At 46.1% G+C, this 22,504-nt stretch overlaps 2 protein-coding genes across 7 annotated transcripts in view; one reads left to right on the forward strand and one right to left on the reverse strand.

The window, feature by feature from the left end:
* The window catches only part of Ccdc146 (coiled-coil domain containing 146), a 157,503-nt gene extending 151,629 nt beyond the window's left edge, over window positions 1-5,874 (forward strand). For 5 of the 6 annotated variants that reach the window (XM_004639248.2, XM_023724324.1, XM_023724323.1 and 2 more), the window contains 2 exons: window positions 1,096-1,344; window positions 2,422-3,005. In XM_004639248.2, coding sequence (XP_004639305.1) covers window positions 1,096-1,344; window positions 2,422-2,625 — 453 coding nt within the window. In that variant the 3' untranslated portion in view covers window positions 2,626-3,005. Of the gene's footprint in view, window positions 1-1,095; window positions 1,345-2,421; window positions 3,006-5,790 lie in introns of those variants that run through there. The other variant, XR_002822810.1, reaches the window with a different exon arrangement.
* The window catches only part of Gsap (gamma-secretase activating protein), a 75,493-nt gene continuing 57,675 nt past the window's right edge, over window positions 4,687-22,504 (reverse strand). Inside the window, exons 21-31 of the mRNA XM_023724317.1 lie at window positions 22,198-22,256; window positions 21,545-21,576; window positions 19,522-19,583; window positions 15,996-16,091; window positions 13,767-13,837; window positions 13,250-13,344; window positions 8,627-8,746; window positions 7,400-7,461; window positions 6,158-6,259; window positions 5,902-6,001; window positions 4,687-5,523 (exon numbers count right to left, since the gene is read on the reverse strand). Of these exons, the coding sequence (XP_023580085.1) occupies window positions 5,432-5,523; window positions 5,902-6,001; window positions 6,158-6,259; window positions 7,400-7,461; window positions 8,627-8,746; window positions 13,250-13,344; window positions 13,767-13,837; window positions 15,996-16,091; window positions 19,522-19,583; window positions 21,545-21,576; window positions 22,198-22,256 (891 nt within the window). The 3' untranslated portion in view covers window positions 4,687-5,431. The remainder of the gene's footprint in view (window positions 5,524-5,901; window positions 6,002-6,157; window positions 6,260-7,399; window positions 7,462-8,626; window positions 8,747-13,249; window positions 13,345-13,766; window positions 13,838-15,995; window positions 16,092-19,521; window positions 19,584-21,544; window positions 21,577-22,197; window positions 22,257-22,504) is intronic.

Here is a 22,504-nt window from a genome sequence, read left to right on the forward strand (position 1 = left end):
CTCTGCTGGGAAGCAGTAGACTCCCCTCCTCTTAGTTTCCCCAGTGCCTGGAACATAATAGGATCTAGAAGAAAGTTCAGAATGAGTAAATAGGTCTGTTCCGGAAACTGTTTTGACACAGTAAGTAGGAAATGGTAGTATTTTAATCTGACTCGCGCATTTCTGCTCCGGCCTCCACTAACAGACTGATCAGTCCAGCGGCAATTGCACAATCCACAGCTTCTCCTCCTGAAGTAGGAAAGCTCCCGAGCACTGGCTGATTGGCCCACCCCTGCTTCTGCAAAAGTTGCCTGCCTTTCAGAGAGTTTCCCTTTCTTGGCGGGAAGCCATTTTTCACTGAGGGGGGATTTGTCCAGGCTGCTGACATACTCCTTGGGAGGCACCCATCTCACTAGAGAAACAAGGTGGCACTGACAGGCCAGGAAGGCTCTGCAGCACAGCGGGGCAAGGGGCAAACTGAGAAGTGACAACTTACGCCAGAAGTTAGCAAAGTCTTTCCCTTTTCCTTTTCCCCTTGGAAATAGGCACTAAAGTTTTCCCCTCAGTGCTGTTTACCTTGAATGTAGTAACTAGCTATTCTTCCTTTTCCCCTTTTCTTTTTCAGGATGTTCAGGGTCTCACTACTAGATCTGACTCATAGTGATTCGCCTGTTTACAGTCTCCCAAGAGCTGGGGTTACAGGCACGCACCACCACGCCCAGTCTCAATTGCTCTCTCAGCATGCCCTGGGGTCAGGCCAGCATGGCAGGCCCCGGGGATTGAACCCCTGGTCCCTGTGCCTACTTGCAGGCGCTTTAATCCCCTGAGCTCTATTCTTTTCTTTTCTTTTTTCTTTTCTTTTCTTTTCTTTTCTTCTTTTCTTTTCTTTTCTTTTCTTTCTTTTCTTTTCTTTTCTTTTCTTTCCTTGTTCTTCTTTACCCAGCCAGGGTGTTGGGCTCAAGCCCTGCAGTCTCTTTCAGTTCCGATTTCCTATGAACTCCCAGTTAACCCTCCTTCCTTCTGGCAAGAGTATCCCCCACTCCAGCAGTCCAGCTTTTTCTTCAAGTCTCCACAGAATGCACACACCAACTAAGCCTTGGGGCTCTTTACTTCTAGATGAACGGCTATCAGAGAAGAATCAAAGATGCTACCGAAAAAATGATGGCTGTCATCGCTGAGCTGTCCATGACACAAGCCTTGACCATTGAACTCCAAAAGGAAGTCAGAGAGAAGGAAGAATTCATCTTCTCTTGCACCTCCAGGATAGAAAAGGGTCTGCCGCTCCATAAAGAGATTGAGATGCAGTGGCTGAAGGTTCTCCGCGATGAGAAGATGTACACCTTGGCGGTGGCTGAGAGGTCCCAGGTAAGCTTTGGCCGCCATATTGCATTTTTTGAATGTGCCAGGATGGGCTATTTCCAGGAGCGCAGTCCTCCCATGATACAGATTTACTGTCTTTTATCAAAATCCTGGGACCAGCAGTGTTTGGGATTTTCTCTGAAATATTTTGGAATATTTACACACCTTGAATAATACATCTTGGGAATGGGACCTAAAGGATTAACGTGAAACTCATTCATGTTCCATATACACTATACACACGTAGCCTGGAGGTCATTCCATATAGTTTTTCTACTGCACCTATGCTTCGACACAGTCTATCACCAGGTGACATCATGTTAGTGCTCAAAGCACATTCAGAGCATTTCGGATTTCATATTTGGGGATTCAGGATACTCAACCTGTGTATGAGAAAATTTTTCATTTCTCCACACATGTATTCCCAAGAGTCATTAGAAGTTTACTATTTGGAATGGCCCAAAGAGCCAGCATAAGTTTAGCACCAGTTCTTCTGCTTGGCTCTTTATCCTTTCAGTAGTGTATGACTGAAGTTAGGCATCTCTTCCCAAAGAAGTCTGATTTGCAATTTCCATGCCATCTGGGAATATACGTTTCAGGGAATTCAGATTTTCCCTGTGGTGTCCCACTGTCATTCGCCTGCCTCTGGCACACTGAGTTCCGAATGGTGCCCCAAGAAATCACTCTGTTCCAGAAGCACACAGGCAGACTCACAAAGCCCTGAGGTTCAGAACCACCTGCTGAACACCTTTCTCCCGTTTCCATGCTACTACTTTTTCCCATTGTGATGTTTGCCCATGGACAGCTTACCCAGAGAAATACATGGTCCTGCTTTTGTCCCAAATATGAAAGCAGGGCTTGGTGACAGATGTTGCTGTTGGGCTCACTGAGCAGCTCTGATAAACCCTCACCCCAGCAGCCGTGTGACACGTGAGCAATGCACCCACGGATGGGGACTGCCCAATTTCCTCAACTGTCGGGGGACCCCAGCCAGCACAGCCCAGGGCTATGCAGACCCAGCTGTGTCTTCTGGGAGTCAAGATGAATGTCAGCATTTTCAGAAAACTCCTCCTTTGCTCCTAGGAGTTGCTAGAAACAGAGAATCGCCAGCTGCCCAGTGGCATTTACACAACCGCGGAGCAGCGTCCCAATGCCTACATCCCAGAAGCAGATGCTACTCTGCCTTTACCCAAACCGTACGGTGCTCTGGCTCCATTTAAGCCCAGCAAGCCCGGAGCCAACATGAGGCACATGAGGAAACCTGTTATAAAGCCGATCGAAATCTGAACGTGTGAGCTGGTCCAGGCCCCTCAGAGAGAGGATCCAAGCAGGCGTCTTCACTCCTCCACCTGGAGAATGTCCGCGCCCTGTCGCTACAATCCAGACAAATGAGGTACAGCCAACCGCAGGGATAACACAGTTTGCTGTTGTAATCACCAGCTACCACCTTTTTCATTGTGTTTAGTAGGACATAGAGTCGTTCTACAGTTATGTCAAAGCATATAATTGAATTGCTCCCATAATTCCTTTCTATTCTTTATACTGATGTTTAGAAATACATAGAATGCAAAGTGCTGTAAAAGTGTAGAATAAATAAATTTTCAATGAGGTGTGAAAGCACAGTGTTCTTTACTAGAGAAAACACAAATCCTGTGGGGTACTGCATTCTGAAAAACAGCATGGCTCGCAAAAAGGGGAAATGCCGTCAGCGTCCAAAGGGGCAGCTTACTCAGTTGAGGAATATGTAGCACCGGAAATTCATGTTGGTAAAACGAAATCAGATAAAAAGCAGAGGGAAGCCTGTCTGTTCTGAAGTAACTTTAAAATTATGCTTTACAAGAATTCTTATGCTGGAAAACGTTCATGCCCTGACTCATCTTTCTTACAAATTCAGATATTTTATAATAATTTGGCAGTACTTATTTGATCTGAACATCAGTTCATTATTTTAAGCTCTGACAGATTTTGCAAGATTTCAACATGATAATAACTTCACACATGAGAGGAGAGGCTTGAAGGTAGAAGCGATTCTACCTTAATTTTATTGCATTTCACATAACTACGTTTTTCTCATCCTGAAATATTTTTTCTCACACATGACATAGACGGAGGTTTGAAATTTGTGTTTTTACATTCTCTAATACGCTGAAATTCTTTCATGCTGGTAGCAGTTATGAATTTTATTTTACATCTCTGGGAGTGAAAAAGATCACATCCTTTTATTCTGCCAAACCAAACATTCTGTCCCAAACCCCTGCCTAGCGTGCCAAAGTAGAACAAAGTGGAATACTGCTCTCACACTGTCAGTCCTGAGTTTAACCCAGTTGCTTTGTAAAGTCCTTATAAAGAATCACTTGGCGGGGGGGCGCTGGGGAGATAGCTCAGCGGTCTAAGTGCCTGCCAGGTAAGCAGAAGGACCCGAGTTGGATCCCTGGTACTGCATGCTGTGCCAGCCCCAAAACCAGGCATAGTGGTACACGCCTATAATCCCAGGACTGGGGAGGCTGAGACAGGAGAATAACTATGAGTCTACATGACGAGACCCTGTAGCCAATAAAAAAAATTAAAAGAATCACTTGGGAGTTCCTGTGACGGTAACACTGTACATAAGCTGCAGTTAACACAAAAAAATACTATGCACTTAAACACAGGTGTGTGCTTTAGGCCTTAGTTGTGTGTTGTATGACCTCTTTAGGGATTCAAATGACTAGGCACATACAAAACAACGTAAGAATGGAAACCCACTTAAATTCACAAAAGGATGGATGGTAAAATATTACAGGGTGTGCTAGCGGTTAAAGAAGGCAGGTGCCACCATGTGCTGAAATGGCCTAGACCTTAGTCAGGTGGACTTCTTACCTGGCCCTGACGCATGATGGAGATCTTAATAGGTGCAGAGGGTCACCAGGTGGGGACCTAGCATGAGCAAGCCTTGGGAATAGCCCCCAGAGGTGGTCAAGGCCCAGAGAGATCCCTCAGCTACAACAGAATGTTCATCCTATTAGGGTCAGAGTTTAGGAGAGTCCAGTGCCAATATTCTGATTTTATCATTTTATGAACAGCAAGTTGTTGAAGGGCTCTGAACAGTGAGGTAGTCCTACTGTTTGTCTCAAATATACATTCCACTTATTAGGCCCTAAGAAGAGACAGAAGCAATCCAGGTGTGAAATGAAAGAAAGTGGGAATGAAAGAAAAAGTCCTTCTCAAGAGAAAGCATCAGGGGGCCGGGGAGATGGCTCAGTGGAATAAGCACTTCCCTGGCAAGTGCAAGGGCTTGAGTTCAATCCCCAGTTCCGCAAAAAAAAAAAAAGAGAGAGAGAGAGAGAGAGAGGAAAAAAAAAACATCAGCAGTGCGCTGCTGATCCGGCTCCATCAAGGTACAGTGAGGTGCCAGTCGGGCCCTCGGAGGAGCGGGCTTCTGGGCTCAGGATTCTAGCTCAAGTCCGAAGGCTGTTCATACAGCAGGCAGAGTCCGGCCAACAACTGACTAATGACACAATTTAACCAAACTTATAAATATAGAAAAATTAAATACAGTTCCATCTGAACCATCACAAAAACAAACCTTCTTCTAAATACTTATATGTACAAATCACTATATGTTACAAATTATTCTGTATCAGAGATAGCAGATTTGATTTAGTCCAGAGTTTTAAATGTATTCTCCTTCCAAGGCATGTTCTTCATGCAACGCTGAATTTTTCTGCTTAAGCTATTTTCACTGACATAGCTAGTTTTTGCTGTTCTAGGCCCTCACTCTTCTGTAACATTCTTAAAGCAGATTTTATTTCTGAGTGTAGCAGAAGCTAGCATTGGCTTACGAAGCCAGCACAGAGAGCACTGTTTATGCTGTTTCCTGTCTTGCCAGCCTGTCATTTCGCTATACTTGACTGCTTATCAGCTACTCAAAACTGGAACGAGGCACAGCAGTTTAGCGCTGCCCGAACATGTACAAAAGGAAAACTCAGATGATTCAACAATAAATTCTGTCTTGTCCACCTTTAGGTATTGCTAAAGAATTCCCAACCCGAGTCAGGTTAACGAATAAGGTTAAAATGTTGAAAAAAAAAAAAATCCAATTGCATTTTCTCTTCTATAAGCCTAGGAGCATGGTGGTGTGTTTTAGAGCTGCTTCTTCTACAAATTCTGCATCCACATTGTCGTGTCCTTCGAAATCACGGAGAGCTGGAAGGGGGGGGAGAGAACGCATTACCATGGAGCTATGGGATATTTATAACTTTGCTTCCACAGTTTACTGGAATCACAATTATTTTATATTTTAATAAAACACCTTTTTCTGAGAATTTCACTAAACTTCAGCTCCAAGAAAGAGCCTCCACATCAACCAGGCAGGTTTTAAAGCCTTTAAATTCTTTTTAAAACTTCAAGAGTGAATATTCCTTTGGTAATTTACATGGCAGAATCTGCGTCGCTAATTGTATCCAATTGCAGTAGAGACCTCTCTGTAAGTAAGAGCCGCTTGAGGAAGAGCACACAGTATGCTGAAGTGGAAAGGGGACAGCAGACGGAGAGGTGGAGTAACACGGAAACCCTGTGAATTACCTTGATTGGAGGACTCCAGATTGGTCAGAATTTCAATCAGGTAGTTCAGAGGCAGAAAGTCTACACTGGAGGATGACTTGTTGATCGTAGAATTCCACGGCTAAAAGGAAAACCACTTCTGGTATTAATCGATTCTTCCAAGGAAGCTCAAATTTAAATAAAATGTTAAGAACTAGAATTTCTGTCTGTCCATATGGATAAACAGGCCAGCAGGATCCCGAGAGCCTTTCCTGGCCGTGCGCTTGCGCAGACTCACCTTTTTCTGATAGTTGGGAAGCAGCCGCGACACGTGGTTCCGGGAGATGATGTTGGCGCTCACAGGGTGATCCCAGAACCGGTAGATCTTCTGCCCAATGAGCTACGTGTGATTGAAAAATCCATAGAGCAGACTGTGTCTCCTAGTGCACTAGCTGCCCCCCAGAAGTGTTCTTCCACAACAGCTCATTAGTTTTCTAAAAGACACTTGATGTTTAATGATCCTGGGAGGCCAGCCTCCTCTGAGGGATGCTTCTGAAATTTGAATAAATGTTCCCTCAAGATGGAAGAACTACTCCACCTTCAAAAAAGCAGGTTATACACTGATGCCACCAGCTTCTTCTTCTGAAAAGGAGTGTAGTGCTACTCTTCAAAACAGGAGATGGACATACCAGTGTGAAGTGATATTCTGACAGGAAAGTATAGATTCAAGGCTGGCTTAATCAACTTCTCTGCCATTGTCTTGCCTTTAAAAATGTTAATTCCCTAAGTGTGGAAGGGGGAGATCACATCTGGAGACCAAACTGCATGTTCAGCGACTTCCCCAGAGAGAAAGAGCCGTAGAAAATTGGCTTAGTTCTCGATGCTCGCCTGTGCTCCCGTCAGCCTGTGAGGGAGGGACTGCTACAAAACAAGACTACTAGGTCCAGGAGGGCCACAGAAGTCCCTTTGGGGGAGGACAGTGACAGAGGTACAGGCTGTAAGGTCCTTAAACAGTGGACATGGCTGCCTGGGCAGTGAGTATGACCTTGCTGTGAACCTCGGAGTGCTGATGACCCTGAGAAGTAATGTCCCCCCAAAAAAAGAGGAGGCTGAGCCTTTGTGACTAACATCCTCACATTTTTCATTCTCCTTCTAATGGGGGGGGGTGTTCATGCTGGCGGAAACACAGGAGGAGGAAGTGGAGTTCCAGAGCCTTCTGACCTCACCTCTATTGCAATTTTTTATCAGTTTGAATCCAATTGCACACATTTCCCTTCTCCCTCCTCCTCAAACGCAGAAGTAATTATCAGCGCAGTTTCCTACAAAGGGAACAAAGCTAAATGTTCTCCGCGGGTGGGCGGTGCCTCATGCCAGTGAGGCGGAAAGTGGACGGGGTGGGGACGGATGGGATTCTTGGAAATGGCTGGAAAGTGAACCAATTCATCAAATTTCAGCTGAAAGCAAGCAAATGCTCCTCTCACAACAAAGAATTGAAAGAGCATCCTGCCAAGGCTTAGGGGAAAGTAAAGTTGAGGATTACCGGAGGAAGCCGTACGATGATGCTGAATTTTAGTTTTTCGTTTTTCTCTGTGTTGTCCAGATCTACAAGAAAGTTAGGGATTGAGGGGGAAAAAGAAAGAGAAAAGAAAAAAGATACTGAAGTCCAGCATATATCTAAAAGTGTACCTTGATTTAGTACAATTGTCCTATGTATTTTATAGCTTTTGGGCTTTTAGTCTGGCTATTAATCTGAATTTATAACAATTAACTTGATAAGGCTTTATTTTAAAAATTTATATGTATATAAATAAATATTTTAAATAAATGAATCTAATGCTAGGCAAAAGTAATTTTAAAGAGGGTGGAAGGGAATGAGGAAAAAGAATTTAGATGGGTTATGTACATGTTCAGCTCTCCACAGTGAATATGATTATTATAAACTTGCAAACATACACTAATAAAAATTTAAAATTATTTCTTAAATAAAGAAAGTTAGGGATTGGCAAACAAAACAAACACCCCCTTTAACACCTAGCAAGCTTTTCATACATAAGTGTTTGATTTTTGGTAATGCATTTTTCCAACCTTACAACCTCAGGCTAATCTAAAAACACTTCAAAACATTGTAGTTGGTGATTGAACAAGAAAGGACTTTTCTCTAACAAGCTGCCGTCACAAAGTGGTTTTATTGACTAACGTAAAGCAGTAGCTGCTTTGGGAAATACCGAATGCTTCAGCCTCTACTACCAAATGCCATCAGGGCATGCGCCACAAGGGGACGCCTGAGTGGCAGCACGCCAGGCCTCGTGGAAAGGGCCTATTTGCGTGAGTGTCGCATCTGTCACTGGCTTTTCTGGCATTTCAAGTTTGACTCCGAGATGATGGAGGGCTTAAGGTGAAAATAAGCCAGTCTGATACTCTGAGAAACAAGCCTGCGCCATCCCTTTGCTCACAAGCGGTCACATACAGACAAGGAATCCGGCAGCTATGTGGATCGAGATGCCCCCTGCCTGGACACCGGAAGGGCTGAGGCCCTCTGCACTGGCCTGCAGCGAAGTTCTGGGAATGCTGCGTCACTTCCGAGGCCCAGTGCCCAGCGGAAGCGAGGGGGTCCACACTCATACGTGAAGAGTGGCAGGTTCTCTGCGGGGCATTAAGCCCCATGTGGGACCCTTCTGAGGGTAGTCAGGCCTGTGTGACTACACCGGTCTCACCCGCAGGAAGCTAGCCTTGTTGCTGCCCAGCGGGAAAACACAGAGCCTCTTACCTTTGAGGAGCCTTTCAACCACCGTTCCAGTGAGAAGCAGTATGCCGTTATCGATATAATTCAGCAGGCTGTGCAGAGGGAGGCAGTGGACGCCAAGGGTGGTGTGCAGGGTGTGGAAGCCTAGGGTAAGTGACAAGAGGATGACAAGGTCAGCCAGCATCACCTGCAGCAGCCCAGAGAGAGACCTGGATGGCGTTAATAGGCACCACGCTCGCTGCCGGGTGCCTGGAATCAAAGTCCTTAGGCACAAGTTCCAAGTTTCTCTGTATGATCACAAGCTCCGTGCTGGTGCTGGTCCAGTTCCCAGTAAGTCCTTATTTCCTTGTCCTTGGGTCTCTTCCCAGGCAAAGCAAAGGCAGGCCTGCTCTGTGACAAGTTTTATAATCTAATACATCTGTAATTCTACAGCAAGATAGTGAAAGAGACCAGTTTGTTGAAAAAATAAAAGGAGGCATCAGAAAGTAAGAGTTTATATGCCTCATCTCTGGTCACCCCCCAGACGAGGCATTCTGCAGTCTACTTGGACCAAATTATAGAAACAGAATGGTGAATATGACAGCCAGGTATGATGGCACACACCTGTAACCCTAGAACTGTGGGTGGCTGAGGCAGGAGGATTGCAAATTCAAGCCCAGCATAGTCTATTAAGCCAGATTTTGTCTCAAAACATAAAAAAGGGGCTGAGGACGTAGCTCAGTGTGAAGGCCCTGGGTTCAATGTACACGAAGTGGCCAGCTAGCAAATCTATAGGAACTTGGTAGAACTGTTCTCTGTGGCAAAAGCCACCCAAATACACACAAGCCCAGAGCTCCCAGAACACTTGCAGTAACAGGGATGGACACAGGACACATGAAGAGGACAGCAGGCCAGAGAGAATCGGAAAAGATGTCTTGAAAATGACAGCACTGGAGGGGAAGTGGAAGAGCAGATGCAGCTCCCATGGGTGGAAACAAGGGAGAATGCAGCCGAGACGTCTCCTGAGCAGAGCAGAGCGGAGCCTTTCTGAAAAGGATACGATCAGAAATTTACAAAATCAATGCACATTCAAAAAATGTTCCCCGGTACCAGTGTCGGTGACAGAGGCTAAATGCTGAACGATAGCAAGGAGTTTATTTAGGACACTTCTGGGCGGCACTCAAAGCATCTGAGCAGGATGGAAAGAGGGCTTGAGTTTCACCTTGGGAGCACTCGTGTGACAACAGGCAAAGACTGCACAGAGGCGATGGGAGGGATGGAGACCCACGGGGTCCAGGGTGCTGAGCTGTGGGGGACCAGAGCAGAGGCCTGGTGAGTGCACCCGGCACCTGACTGGATGTGGGATGGCAGGGCCCATGGGCCACTCTTGAGAACGCACGTGGCAATGTGCAGTGGCTGACGCTCAAGCCTCCTGGCATCTCCCTCAGAGCATATGAGTCACGAGCAGTGAGCCAGGCCTGAGCCCTGGTGACCCTGAGGGTCACATGAAGTGTGACACTGCCATAGCAGATGTTAACAGCCTGGTAACCAGATGAACATACTAGCATTTCCAAAGCCAGAACAGAAATTGGGACATTACTGGCTAAGCAACAACAGGACCTCTTTGAAATGGACTTGGAAATTCTTTCCTAAATTTAAAAAAAAGTTACAAAATTATTTCTGAAGCAAAGTTCAACTACATTGTTATTACTGATGTCCTGGATTCCTAATTCCTTCCCATCCCAGCATACATGGCCCGAAGGTTCCTAAAGGCCCTTGAGCCTCCACAGTCCCTAGGGCCCTGCCCCAAGTCAGTGGCCTCTGCCTGGCTTCCCTGTGTGTCAGCTCTCAGCGTGTGGGCAGCGGCTGTATGAAGCCTGAGCTCCGTCCAACTGTAACCCTCGTCCTCCAGGGTTGTCTAGGAGAAGAGGAAACACAGATGCTTCTCAACAGCAAATGTTCTTGTTCTAACCATTGCTTCCTATTTGTAACCCTCATTCCTTCTGGTTTGTACCAGTTCTGGCTGGCAGTTTCTGAAACTTGGAACTCAAAACACTTGCCATAGTCCAGTTGGCGTGGAGCGCAAGCATGCTTACAAACATATAAACATTGCATTTATCACACAATCACACACAGGCACACACATGATCCTATGTCATTTCACCCCCTGTTTCCATGTCATCTGAGTCATACAAACATTTAAGACAAGCGGGACTTCCTTACCTGAGCCATGGAAACACCTCCTAATAACTCAATCCCTATAGATAGCTTTCTGTTTTCCTCCTTATTCCTATGCAGGAATGTGAGTGTGCAGAAAGTAGGTTTTTACGATCTCCAGGCCTAGCAATGTCCCCCAGGAAGTCGGCTCATTTGTTTTCAAAAAGAGCTTGAACATCCATGGTGATCAAATCACAAATAACTGTCCATTCCCCTGCTGAGTCTTTGTGTTAAAGACAAGCAATTATGAACCTAAGCCAAAATTTAAAAATTTTTTATTTTATTTTACCAGTTCGTGTGTAGTACCTCATGTTCCCACTCCATGTGGGAAGTTAGGGGTGGACAGAACACATCCCAGTTCCTTTCTCTTCCCTGTCCCTCCCCCTCTCCCACCATCTCTTGCTCCCCTGCTCCTCTGAGGAAGATCTGTTACATTCCCATGGCCTACTCTTGGGAATGCACTTGGCGGCATGCAGGGGCTGAGAGCGAAGCCTCCTGGCATTATTCTCTGAGCATGAGTCATGAGCAGAGGGCCAGGTCTGAGCCCTGGCGACCCTGAGGCTTACAGGACCTGCCTTCTATACACATCCATTATTTCCCTCTTTATCTTTACTTTGGGTTTCTCTTGTAAGAGAAACCATGTGATATGCAAGCTTGTGTGTCTCATTTATCTCACATTATGGCCTCAAGGGGCCACCATCTTCCTCCAAAGGACTCCAAAGCATCCTCCTCTATGGCGGGGCAGTCTCCACTGGGGGTAAAGACCACATTTTCTTTGTCCATTCATCTGTCCATGGACACACAGGCTGCTTCCAGGATTACTGTGCTCCTATAAACATGGCTATGCATGTATCTCTGTAATACAATCCTTTAACTCTTTGGGGAGTTACCTAGCAGGGGAATAGCTGGGTCAAATGGAATTTCTGTATTTAGTCTTTTGAGGAATCCCCACATAGATTTCCATAGTGGTTGTACTAGTTTACACTCCTACCAACAGTGGAAAGGGGATCTTTTCTGCCCACAGCTTTGCCATCATGTGTTGTCATTTGATTTCTTGATGGTAGCCCTTCTTTCTTGGGTCAGCTGGAATCTCTGAGATGTCTCAGTTCACATTTCTCTGATGACTGGCAATGTGGAGCATTTCTTCATGTCTTGATTGGCAACTTGTACTTTTTCTGAGAAGTGTCTGTTTCACTTGCTTATGTTTTTGATTAGGCCTTTTATTTGGGAACCTAGTTTTGGTTTTGGAGGTTTCCTTAGTTCTTTTCATAGTCTAGATGTGAGTCTTCTGTCTTTGGAATCAATGGGAATAAAATCCTTCCCATTCTGTAGGTTGTCTTTCCATTGTGTTTGTTGATTCTCTTGCTGTACAAATGTTTGTTTGTTTGTTTGTTTCCATATTTTAGGAAAGAGTCTACAGGGTGTTCAAGGTCTCACTAGTAGGTTGGACTCATAGTGATTCTCCTGTTTACAGCCTCCCAAGTGCTGGGCTTACAGGTGCGTTCCACCACGCCCAGTTTCAGTCATCCTCTCACCGCACCCTGGGGGTAGAGCTGGCAGAGCAGGCCCAGGGATCGAGCCCTGAGCCCCTGAGCCTGTGCAAACATTTTTATTCTGCTATGTGTTGAGATCATTTAAAACTACTCATTCCCCCAAAGGGCAGGACATCTGGTTTCCAAGCTGCCATCTTGGGCCAGGAAGCTAGCTCAGTGGAATAAGTGTTTGCCTGGCAAACGCAATATCCTGAATTGGATCCCTAGTGCCACAGAAAAAAATAAAAAATAACAAAACAAAACAAAAAACCATGCAGCCGTCTTCACCCTGCTAGCCACCCAAGAGTCCATTTAAAATGAGGCTGAGGGGAAAGCGAGGCCTCTGCCCAGGCAGAGCGTGTCAGGGCCACCTGGGGTAGGCGAGGCCAGCATGAGGCTGGGCCAGAGCCCACAGTCTGCACAGGCAGAGCACTGGCTGCTGAGTTCTCTTCCACACACAGCAACAAGAGCAGGCATCGCCTGGGGGAGGAGGCAGCCACAGAGACAGGGAGGAGCCCAGGACGCACACCGCTGTTTTAATTTGTGTTCCTTAGCATGTTGAAGGCAATAATTGACAATAAAGAAGCAGTATCTATTTTATATTTTAGGTTTTAACTATGACAATATAATAGAGCTCCTGTATCTAAAATGTTGCCTTTTACTTATTGCAAGGCATCTTAGCGTGGTGTATGCATAAAACAAAGTCATTTAACATTTCTCACATTTTAAAGTTGATCTGTAAGCTTGACGCAGATTAAAAATCAGCTTGACACAACAGCAAGTTAGGCTTTCTTTCTGCATTCTTTATCAAATCGGACTAAGTTATGGTTCAGGGTGTCTTTGAACAATGATTCAAAACCACAAGACCATGAAGCAAGAACAATTTCATACACCTAGGGGCGAGACAGCCAAGACTCACCGGGAGGCAGAGGCAGGAACACACTTCTAGTAGCTTCCAGAATCCTCGTCATGATGTGAAAGACTGCAAACTCAGCAGCACTGCCACGCCCGTTGCTGGGGAAAATGACAGCAGGAGTCAGCCACTTGTCCCGAGCGGCGGCTCCGAGCTGCACCACACATGGGGGACCCACGCTCATCATGAAACGCTGGGCCCTGGGAAAGCCCCCTAACCACACCAGTGACCACCAGCCTAAGGCCCAGAACCCACAGTCAGCAGCCTCATAAGCTGGGAACTGTCCCAACGGACATTCTCCCACTGGGCATTCCTGAGCTATAGGGTCCCTATGTCCTTGTCACCCTGTGCCAAAGACAGAAGGTGCTGAGTGTGAGGCTAAGCCAGGCAGTGCTGCTGCTGCTGCTGCTGCTGCTACTACTGAGAATTGCTTTGAACTAGAAGAGTCCTAGATTGCTTTGCTAGAACAGTGTTGCTGGCCCTCGAACGCCCTAATAAAGCACAGTGAGAAATACTTGCGTACAGCTGGAGAGGCCAAGACTCAAGATTGTGTATCCTCCAACTGGTTTCCACTATGCAGCAAATGAGGTCCAGCTGGGGGAAAGACAGTCTGTTAACCGCCACCTAGACCTTCCCAGCCTGCGCTCACCCAAGGCACTGAGTCCAGAGAGGCGAGATGAAAAATGTGCCTGGAGTCTAACCGCGCACTCTGTGTGCCTGGCCTGCCTGCTGGCCCCACCTGCCCTCTGAGACCCTCGCCTGTGGGAGGTCGATGCCAGGCCTGCCAAGAGGGACAGACGGAGACCCAGTGTGCACGGAAACCTGTGGGCACATCCCCTGCCAGAGTGGTGTCACATCGGTGCTGTGGTTGTCAAGCTGTGCAACCCACCAAGTCACTGAGCCCCCACATCTCAGCGTCCTCAGAGGTGAAGTGGGGGAGGGGTCGTGACGAGGGCGCCTGTCAGAACAATGACGCACTGATTGGAACAAGACGGTCAGTATGGCATCACGGAGAGCAACCCGAGCTGGAAGCGCTCACTGCCTTAGAGCTTCATGCAGAACTCATTCTAGTTCTACACCGATCTCTCGGCAGCACGGAGTCTGCGCGGGGCTACAGGCTGTGAACTCGTGTGTGGCACCTACAGGCTAAGCATGAGGCAGAGCGGAAGGGGGGCCCCAAGAGCACAGGTGAGCACTAGCTTCAGTGAGGTGTCCCCTCGGGTTCAGGAGCAGCTTCCTTGGGCATATTTCAGAAGGGCTGCCTGGCCACCCTCTGGGACCAGCAGGTGCCACAGGAAAAGGGCAGGGGGATTCGGACTCCACTCGGGACCTCCGGGTTCTGGGTCTACACATGGACTGTTTCTGTACCTCCTAGCTGCAGGGGCCGTTAACTCAAATTGGTGCTGAAACATTTATGAAGCCGGGAGGCTGAGGCAGGAGGATCACATTGAAGCCCAGCCTGGCCAATTTAGTGACTTGGCAAGACCCTGTCTCAAACTTGTAAAATTTTTTTTAAAACATTGGGGATGTAGCTCAGTGTGGAAGCCTTGGGTTCCAACCTGACTACCACCAAAAATAAATAAATAAATAAAATAAAATAAATAACGAAACAAAAACTATAGAGAAGAATGATGCTTGTACGAAAATCCTTCCTCACACTTCAGAAGGTGAAATTTAAAATGAACAGAAAAGAAAGGTGTCAGGTCGGCGTGTCAAATGAGCCTGTAATGTGAAATGCGAGGGTGAGGAAACAAGCAAGTGTCAACATGGGGCAGATCAGAGCCCTTCCTGAGTGAGCCTCACTACCCTCCTGAGGAGGACAAGAACTATCAGGGGAGCATCAGCGTCCTGTTCGGAGGCATCAGCATAAAACAGCCAACCTCTCCTAACATAGCATGAAGTATGAAGCTCAAGGCTTTCGAAGGAAATCAACTACATCATCCCCAACCAAACACTAATGACCATAATAGAGACACAAAACTGTACACTTCAAAGATTAAATCAGAATCTATCTAGTAAACCTAATCTTCAAGGGCTCACTACAAAACTACAGGTTCACACACCAGTTCACTGGTGCATCTTGGTCTTAGCCAGACTTGGGGTTTACTGTATAAATGCTTTTCTTCAATTTGTCAAGCATATTATTTCTGGATTCTAAACAGGATCAGACCTCATCTCTATACGCTCTTAAAAGATGCAGGAGGGCCTTAAATCTCAGCACATCGTTTCTACTTCCATATGGACTGATGTGACGGGTTGGCATCGCATAGTTTCCACATGTGGCTACCAGGTGCCGAGCAGCTATCTCATCGCCAACGCCAGTGGGGTGGGGCTGACACAGCTGAGCTGGGATCCACCGTGGCGGGCTGTGGCAGCTGGTGAAGACCCGAAGTTCAAGCTCTCTCGTGTCTGCACAGACCTCCCTATATAGAAACCACTGCTTTCTCCTTATTAGGGAGCTAGAAGTTGCCAAGGTGGGATGTGGGACTTTGGCAACCAGCTTGCATTGGTTGTCTCTGCTTCCATGCGCATAACACAGAGGGCAGTAAGCTGCTTTCACAGCCAGGTTCTCTGTGTACTGTCATCTCCCTTTCCTCCATCTACTGCACCGAGCATACCGGTTTGAGGATGGTAGATCTCCAAAAACCTAATTTGAGAAACACACAAATGGTCTCACTGAACTACACACATTCTGAGAATTCCACATGGGGGCAGGAAACGATGGTGGGTGAGAAGAGAAAACAAAACCAACCAGTTTGGAGGTGTAGTCCACAACCATCTGCTCAATTTTCTTTTTCTCTACACCTTGCAGGTGTCTCAGGAGATGGTCTTTTAGCTCAGACACCATCTGAAACAGGATGTGCATTAGATAAGTCACAACCTACTCACACTCTCACCCGGCTTCAATTAGAGCCTTGTATTAATAATATTCCTTAGCAATGTGAAAAATGCCACATCTCAAGATCCCAGAGCCAAGATGCCAGCTCTCAGTACTTCTCTGGTGAAAGAAACAGGAGACACCAACATTTCCGACAGAGGAGCCACTAGGCTCTATCAAAATCCCAGGGAGGAGTCCAGAGCCCGATCCAGGTCCTGGCAGAACTCTGCAAAGAGGTCAGTGGGAGCCACCCATGTGGGAGTGAAGGGCCTCGGGATCTGCCAGAGGGCCGAGATCCAACCTGGAGCTCTACTCCGCCATGAAGAGACCTTCATTCCAGCACCTCCGAACACACTGCTGTCTGCACTAGCTCTCTCACCATCATCCGTGGACCTCCCCAACCAGTGGTCAGCACTCCTTGCCTCTATCATTTGCTTTTCTGTCCTTCCTCTTCCTGTCTTCTTCTTCCTCCTCCTCCTCCTCTTCCTCCTACTTTGCCTCCTCTTTCTCTTCCCCCCTTGTCTTCTCCCTTTGGGCCTAGATGCCCAGCTCATAATGAGACCCTCCTGGATAGAGAGATCTGGGCACCAACAAGCAGGCCAAGAGCCCTATAAGTGCCACCCCACCTGTGTCTTCTATTCCTGCCAGTACCCTGGGCTTTCAGGCCAGGACACACTGGCATCCTATTCCAGTTCAGTCTCCTATATGTGCTAGTGGGTTTGGCATCTTTATAAGTTCTTTTTTTCTGTTCAAGCAGTAGTGTACACTTTTTTGTGCCTTTCAACTTTTCTACAATAACCATAAGATGAAAATTCAAATGACTCATAATCCTACGATGAGCACAAAACTTTGAGGTTTTTTCCCCTTTTTTCTGCTCTGCACACACCCTTTAATGTTTTGTCATCTGCTTTTCTTCATGTAATAGTTGCCTTGGGTCATTAAATGCATAATTATTCCAGCTTTAATAACTGTTCAGCATTAATTTTATGAAAGCACTACAATTAAATTATTCCTTTTGTGTACATATAGATTTTTTTTTTTTTGCTGTTGTTAGAAATGCCACACAAATATATAGAAATAGTTTGCCATATCTCTAATTATTTTGTCAGACTAAGTTCTCAGAAATGAATTTGTTGAATTAGGGACCAGGGGTTTAGCTTAGTGGTACAGTGTCTGCCTGGCAAGCATGAGGTCCTGAGTTCAATTCCTAGTGTCCCCCCAAAACAAAGAAAGTGCCAGAATGTGTAGGCTGCATACATAAGGTATGCAAGGTCCTGGACTTACACCCATTTTCCAGTGCACATCATGGGGCTGGCTCTCTGGTTCCCTGAACCCTGAGCTTTTCTATGTGATTTTAAATCTTTGCCACCTTGAAAGCCAGAAATGCACTCGTGCCGTTCATGCTTTGATGATGGTTACGCTGAGGACGGTTCTGTTTTCTGTCACTCTGGACTGTCTGACCGCTCACACTTGACCATAGGTGACTCGGCACCTCGCGTTCCATTCCCCCCGCTGTCTTATCTTCTTACTGACTTACAAGCTTCATGGACCAAAGGCCAATCATTTGACACACTTAGCACAATTTTTTTTGCAAATTTATTTTTTGCCTTTTTCTAAGTTTTTATTCCATCACATTCTTTCCCATCTGCCTATATTCAATAATGCCTTGTAAAGGTCTTCTCTATCTCAGAGCTAGATTAGCTGTCCACTCGTTTTATTCATATTCCTTCACGCAGTTAACTTTTTTACTAACCTCCCTAAACTATCAGTCCTCCTGCTTCAGCCCTGAGTGGTGAAATAACAGGCCTGGCTTTAGCCTGAACTCCTTACTCTGTTATTTCTGATGGCTTGTTATATAAAGTGGGGATTTAAGATAGAAAGAATCTAAATATTCCTTTCCAAATAAGTAACCATTAATGAATTGATATATTAAAACTTCTTCCTTTCCACACCAATTTTTTAACATCGTGTTATTATATACTAAATGTTCAGTGTAAACTAGACTCTATTAACTGCTTATCTTCATCTATCTATTGTTTCTATATTTCATATAAGTGCATATTTAGATACCTGGCAATGCCAATTCCACATCTCTTAATTTGTCAAGTAAGTTAGTTATTTGTCAGAACAAGTTATTTCATCATCTCTTAGATTGTAATTTTATTAAACCTAGACACTAAGATTGTACTTCATTTGTTTTTCTGCCTATTCATAATAAAAAAATAACTTCCTTGTTATTATTTTCCATTTTCTCAGCTGGTCAGCTGCTGCTACACAAGACAGTCGCAACATCTTCCTTAGGTTTGGTTTCTTCCTGCCCTGGCCACTGCTTTCATAATAATGTAAACTGGTAGTGAAAATGACCTTCAGCATTCCATTAAAAGATGTTGGCTATTACTATGAGACTACTTGTCTACTACGTATATTTCAGGAGTGGAATTTGACTTTTGTCCTCATTCAATACCTAGAAAAATGACCTCTCCCTCTTCTTTCACCTTGAAATGCAAACTTTACTAATACATTTCCTGGGGAAGGTATTAACTTGACTGTGTTATGTTTTCAAGAGACCAAGAATATTTAATGAAGCTTGGGATATCTAGACCCAGGAGTCAGATCTGGCTTCTCTGGTTATGCACGTTCTTTAAGACGCCTGAGAAGCTTTCTGTCTTCTTTCAAAAGATACTCTATGTACCACAGGACAATCTGGTCCTTGAAAATTTGAAAGAATAAACTTGAAGGCTTCTTTAAAGATATTTGGCATTTATTGTGCTTTCAACTATTTCTTCTTGGATCAAGTTTTGTGATCTCTATTGGCCAAGAAAACTCCTTGTTTAACTAAAATTGTCAAGGTTATAAATTTGGATTTATACATATTTTCTCAAACAGTAATTTTAAGTTTGTTTAGCTCAAGTACAGATCAAGTCATTCTTAAGGCTGTGTGACTTTTAAATATTTTATTTGACTTTCAAGACGTCTCTGTAATTTTGTTTTCTTAAAGGCTTTAGATTTATTTACCAAGCCTGCTCTTCAGGTAATTTACCTTGATTTCTGTTTCTTCAGTCCCCCTAGCATTTGGATTTCCTTCCCAAAGAATATTTTGGTGGCGTTTGAGCTGCAGTGCAAGTGTCACAAAAAGGATTCTCTCTCTTTCTGAAAAAACACTTTCAATGTCATGCATTCCTTGTCATGATGTGTAATTATATACTTAATGGTGTGACTAATACATTTCCTCCATTAACTACATATTCTAAGAGGGCAACATCGTATATCATTGCTGACTGCTGACGCATAGTCTACAGTGCAGGCAACAACTGTTTGTTCAAAGAATCGAGAGGGAGATTCAATCAGAAGAAGTGTAACCTGGGCCTCCCCCGCCCCACCGAAGGGCGCTGACCCTTACCAGCCCAGTCAGCAGCCTCTGGGGGGCGTCTTCCTCCTGCAGGAGGGGACTCAACCTGGGCTCTGAAATCAAACAAATGGTTGTCAAGCAGGACAGTTTCCAGAGTGCAGACTAAAGCAAGAGGCTTCTCTTCTCTTAAGTCACTGAGGAAATGGAGCACTTTCCATGATGTGGTGAAAAATCTCAATGGCTTAGCATGACCCACTCCTACAAGTCCAGAGTAGGTGACCCAGACAGAGCTGTCACATAGGAAGGAAAAGACCAGGAAAGGAAACAACGAGGAACCCACTCCCGGGCACCTGGACGTTCTGGCCTTGATGTCTCCTCACCTCAGAAACTCGCCACTAAGAACCTCTGCTTCCCAGGACAGCACGGGCCTTCCGTGGCTCCCACCTGCTTCCTGAGCCCGTGGTTCATCAACTTTGGGAGTCCCTGAGCTGAAGGCGCAGTCAGTTCCTGGAGCTAATAATACTAACTGGCTATGTCACCAGACTGAAGTGGCAGCGAGGTCGGGGTGGAAACTGGAAGGTTAAAACAAAGGGCACTTTCTGGAGTGAGAAAAGGGGGCACAAAATCTGGAGAACCTGCCTGCCTGGCACCCCCTGCTTGGCTCTTCCTCTCCTAGAGGCAGGAGACGTTTCTAGGGCACCAAGACCAGATAGTGACGGATAGAAAGCAGGAGGCGCATCCTGAGCAGGGGACAAGAGGTGGACACAGCTGACACCTGCCCGGCCAGGCCACCAATCCCCCACAGACAGGGAGAAGCACTGGGGCCACCCAGGGCAGGCAGAACCGGGACTCAGACATGGATTGCTGCTAACCCAGGCAGGGCCAGGTCGCCAGGGGCAAGGTCACCGTCACGGGCCGGAGGGCTGCGCACAGGCTAGCGAAACAGGTTTCCCTTACCGCCCCACATACGCTTCAGACAGCCACACCCATCAAATATGTACAGAAATAAAAAAGAATGTGCACAGAAACTGCACAAAGGCTGCACCTCACGGGGCGTAAAGCTCTTCATCAGTTCTGCAGGCTATTATAGCTGGGCATCTGAACAACTGCTTTGGAGATAACCATCTGCATTGTAACAACCATTGCTAATTTCCTATCATCTATTTTTGAAATTCTGTATTATTTTTATTGGGGTGTTTCCTTATTTTTTATTTTCTTTAAAATTAAAAATATATTCCTTTGCGACCCTCAGGACAGGCTGTGCCTGAACAGACTCACTCCACCAACACCACCCCAGCCCCTGGCTAGGTCCCCTCATTTGTAAGGGCTTTATTGACTCATCAAGGGCCACCCCCAGAACCCTCTTCCACCTCAGCCCACCACCCCTATTGTGCTGCACCCCTGGGGCCCAGCTCCCAGAGGTGACATGCCGCCTGCTGCTTGGTTTAGAACTAATGTGCTAGCACTTCTCCTCTCAGGCTGAGCATGCAGCCCCTTCTGGGCCACACTCCCTGTAGCCTCTGCGAGCTGTTCCTGCATGCTCCCATTCACCCTCTTTTGCCCCCTCTACCCCTGGTACAGACAGGGCACCGAGGAATGGCTGGCTGGCCCAGGAGTACACTGTCAGCGTGGACAGCTCTGGACTGGAGTCCACTTCTCCTGGGCTCGTGCTTTCTACACCCCGAGGACCCAACTCAGTGCAAGCCAAGCGTTAACCAAACTGAAAGGCACAGGTCAAAGAGCCTGTGTGACAAGAGAGCTTGCCAAGGGAATTGCTGGAGGGCAGCCTGTGGGCACAGCCAGAGGGCATGAGCTCTCAGCAGCCCCAGAGGACAGCGCATGGACGCCAGAGGCCAACTCCCAGGGACTGAGCTCATTTAGCAGCTGTCACTGAAGGCGCTGGTGCCAAGACAGATGTGGATATGGCTCTATGGTCACCAGAACACAGCAATATTAAAGGGCGCTGCCTTCATTCCTCCACCGGAAGTGATTTCCTCGCAACCCCCAGCGCAGGGAGCACAGTGGTGCAAACAACACACTGGAACCCAGGAGGCTTTAGCAGGCCTTCTCTTACCCGGATGCCTGGCTTCCATGTTAGAAATCACCCTAGAAGAGATCAGAGGTGTTAATCATACAGGCGGCAGGGGGTGTGAAGCCACAACACTATGCAAAGAGCCTCTTAAAAAAAAAAAAACTCACTGTAGAAACTGTTCTCAGGCTACTGGAAACTTCAAACATTTTAATTAATGTAGCAAAAGCCACATTAGGAAATCAAAATATCTCAAAGCCCATCAGTGCCAACAATGGCAATAATTTAGCACAAGTGCATCCTCAGTTATTGAAAATAACAAGGGCAGGAAACAGAAGAGAGGTTGGAGTGGGGCTGACGCCATTAGCACCTAGGGTGACACATCTGCCCCGAAATCAGCTTTCAACGTAAGAGCAGGCTCGCCACCTGCTAATAGTTTCCTTCTAAGCAACCTACTTTCTGTCCTTGTTCTCACAAGGGCTCATTTATCCACTACACATCTTCCAACCCAAGGCCCAAGTCTCTAGGGTTTAGCCCAGGAGATTTTTCCCATTAGAATTCCAAGCACCGAATAGGGCCTAAAAAAGCAAGTGATGTGTACACACACACACACACACACACACACACACACACACACACAGAGCCAACAGGGTCAAGGAAAATCATCTGCCAGATACCAAAACCTTCACTTAACTTACTTGATTGCGCTATTGAGAATGTTCCTCACATACGCCGTGGACCTTCTTTTTCCTGTTTCCTACAAGTGAGAACACGTCAGTCGGGGTTAGAACAGTGAGTTGTTTTCGTGGGTGGCCTCTTTATCTCAAGACACAATGCAATAGAGCTAAGAGCTTCGGAAAGATGAAACACCCTTTCCAGGTCCTCAGAACATCCAAATGCTTTGACAAAAAAAGTCTATGTTTTCTGCTAAACCAAGAATAGACTCACAGAAGTTTCATGTTGATTACATACAAGATCACGTTATCTACAATAATCTACAGAGAG

This window comes from Octodon degus, unplaced genomic scaffold (genome assembly GCF_000260255.1).
Source record: "Octodon degus isolate 3935 unplaced genomic scaffold, OctDeg1.0 scaffold00108, whole genome shotgun sequence".
Lineage (NCBI taxonomy): Eukaryota > Metazoa > Chordata > Mammalia > Rodentia > Octodontidae > Octodon > Octodon degus.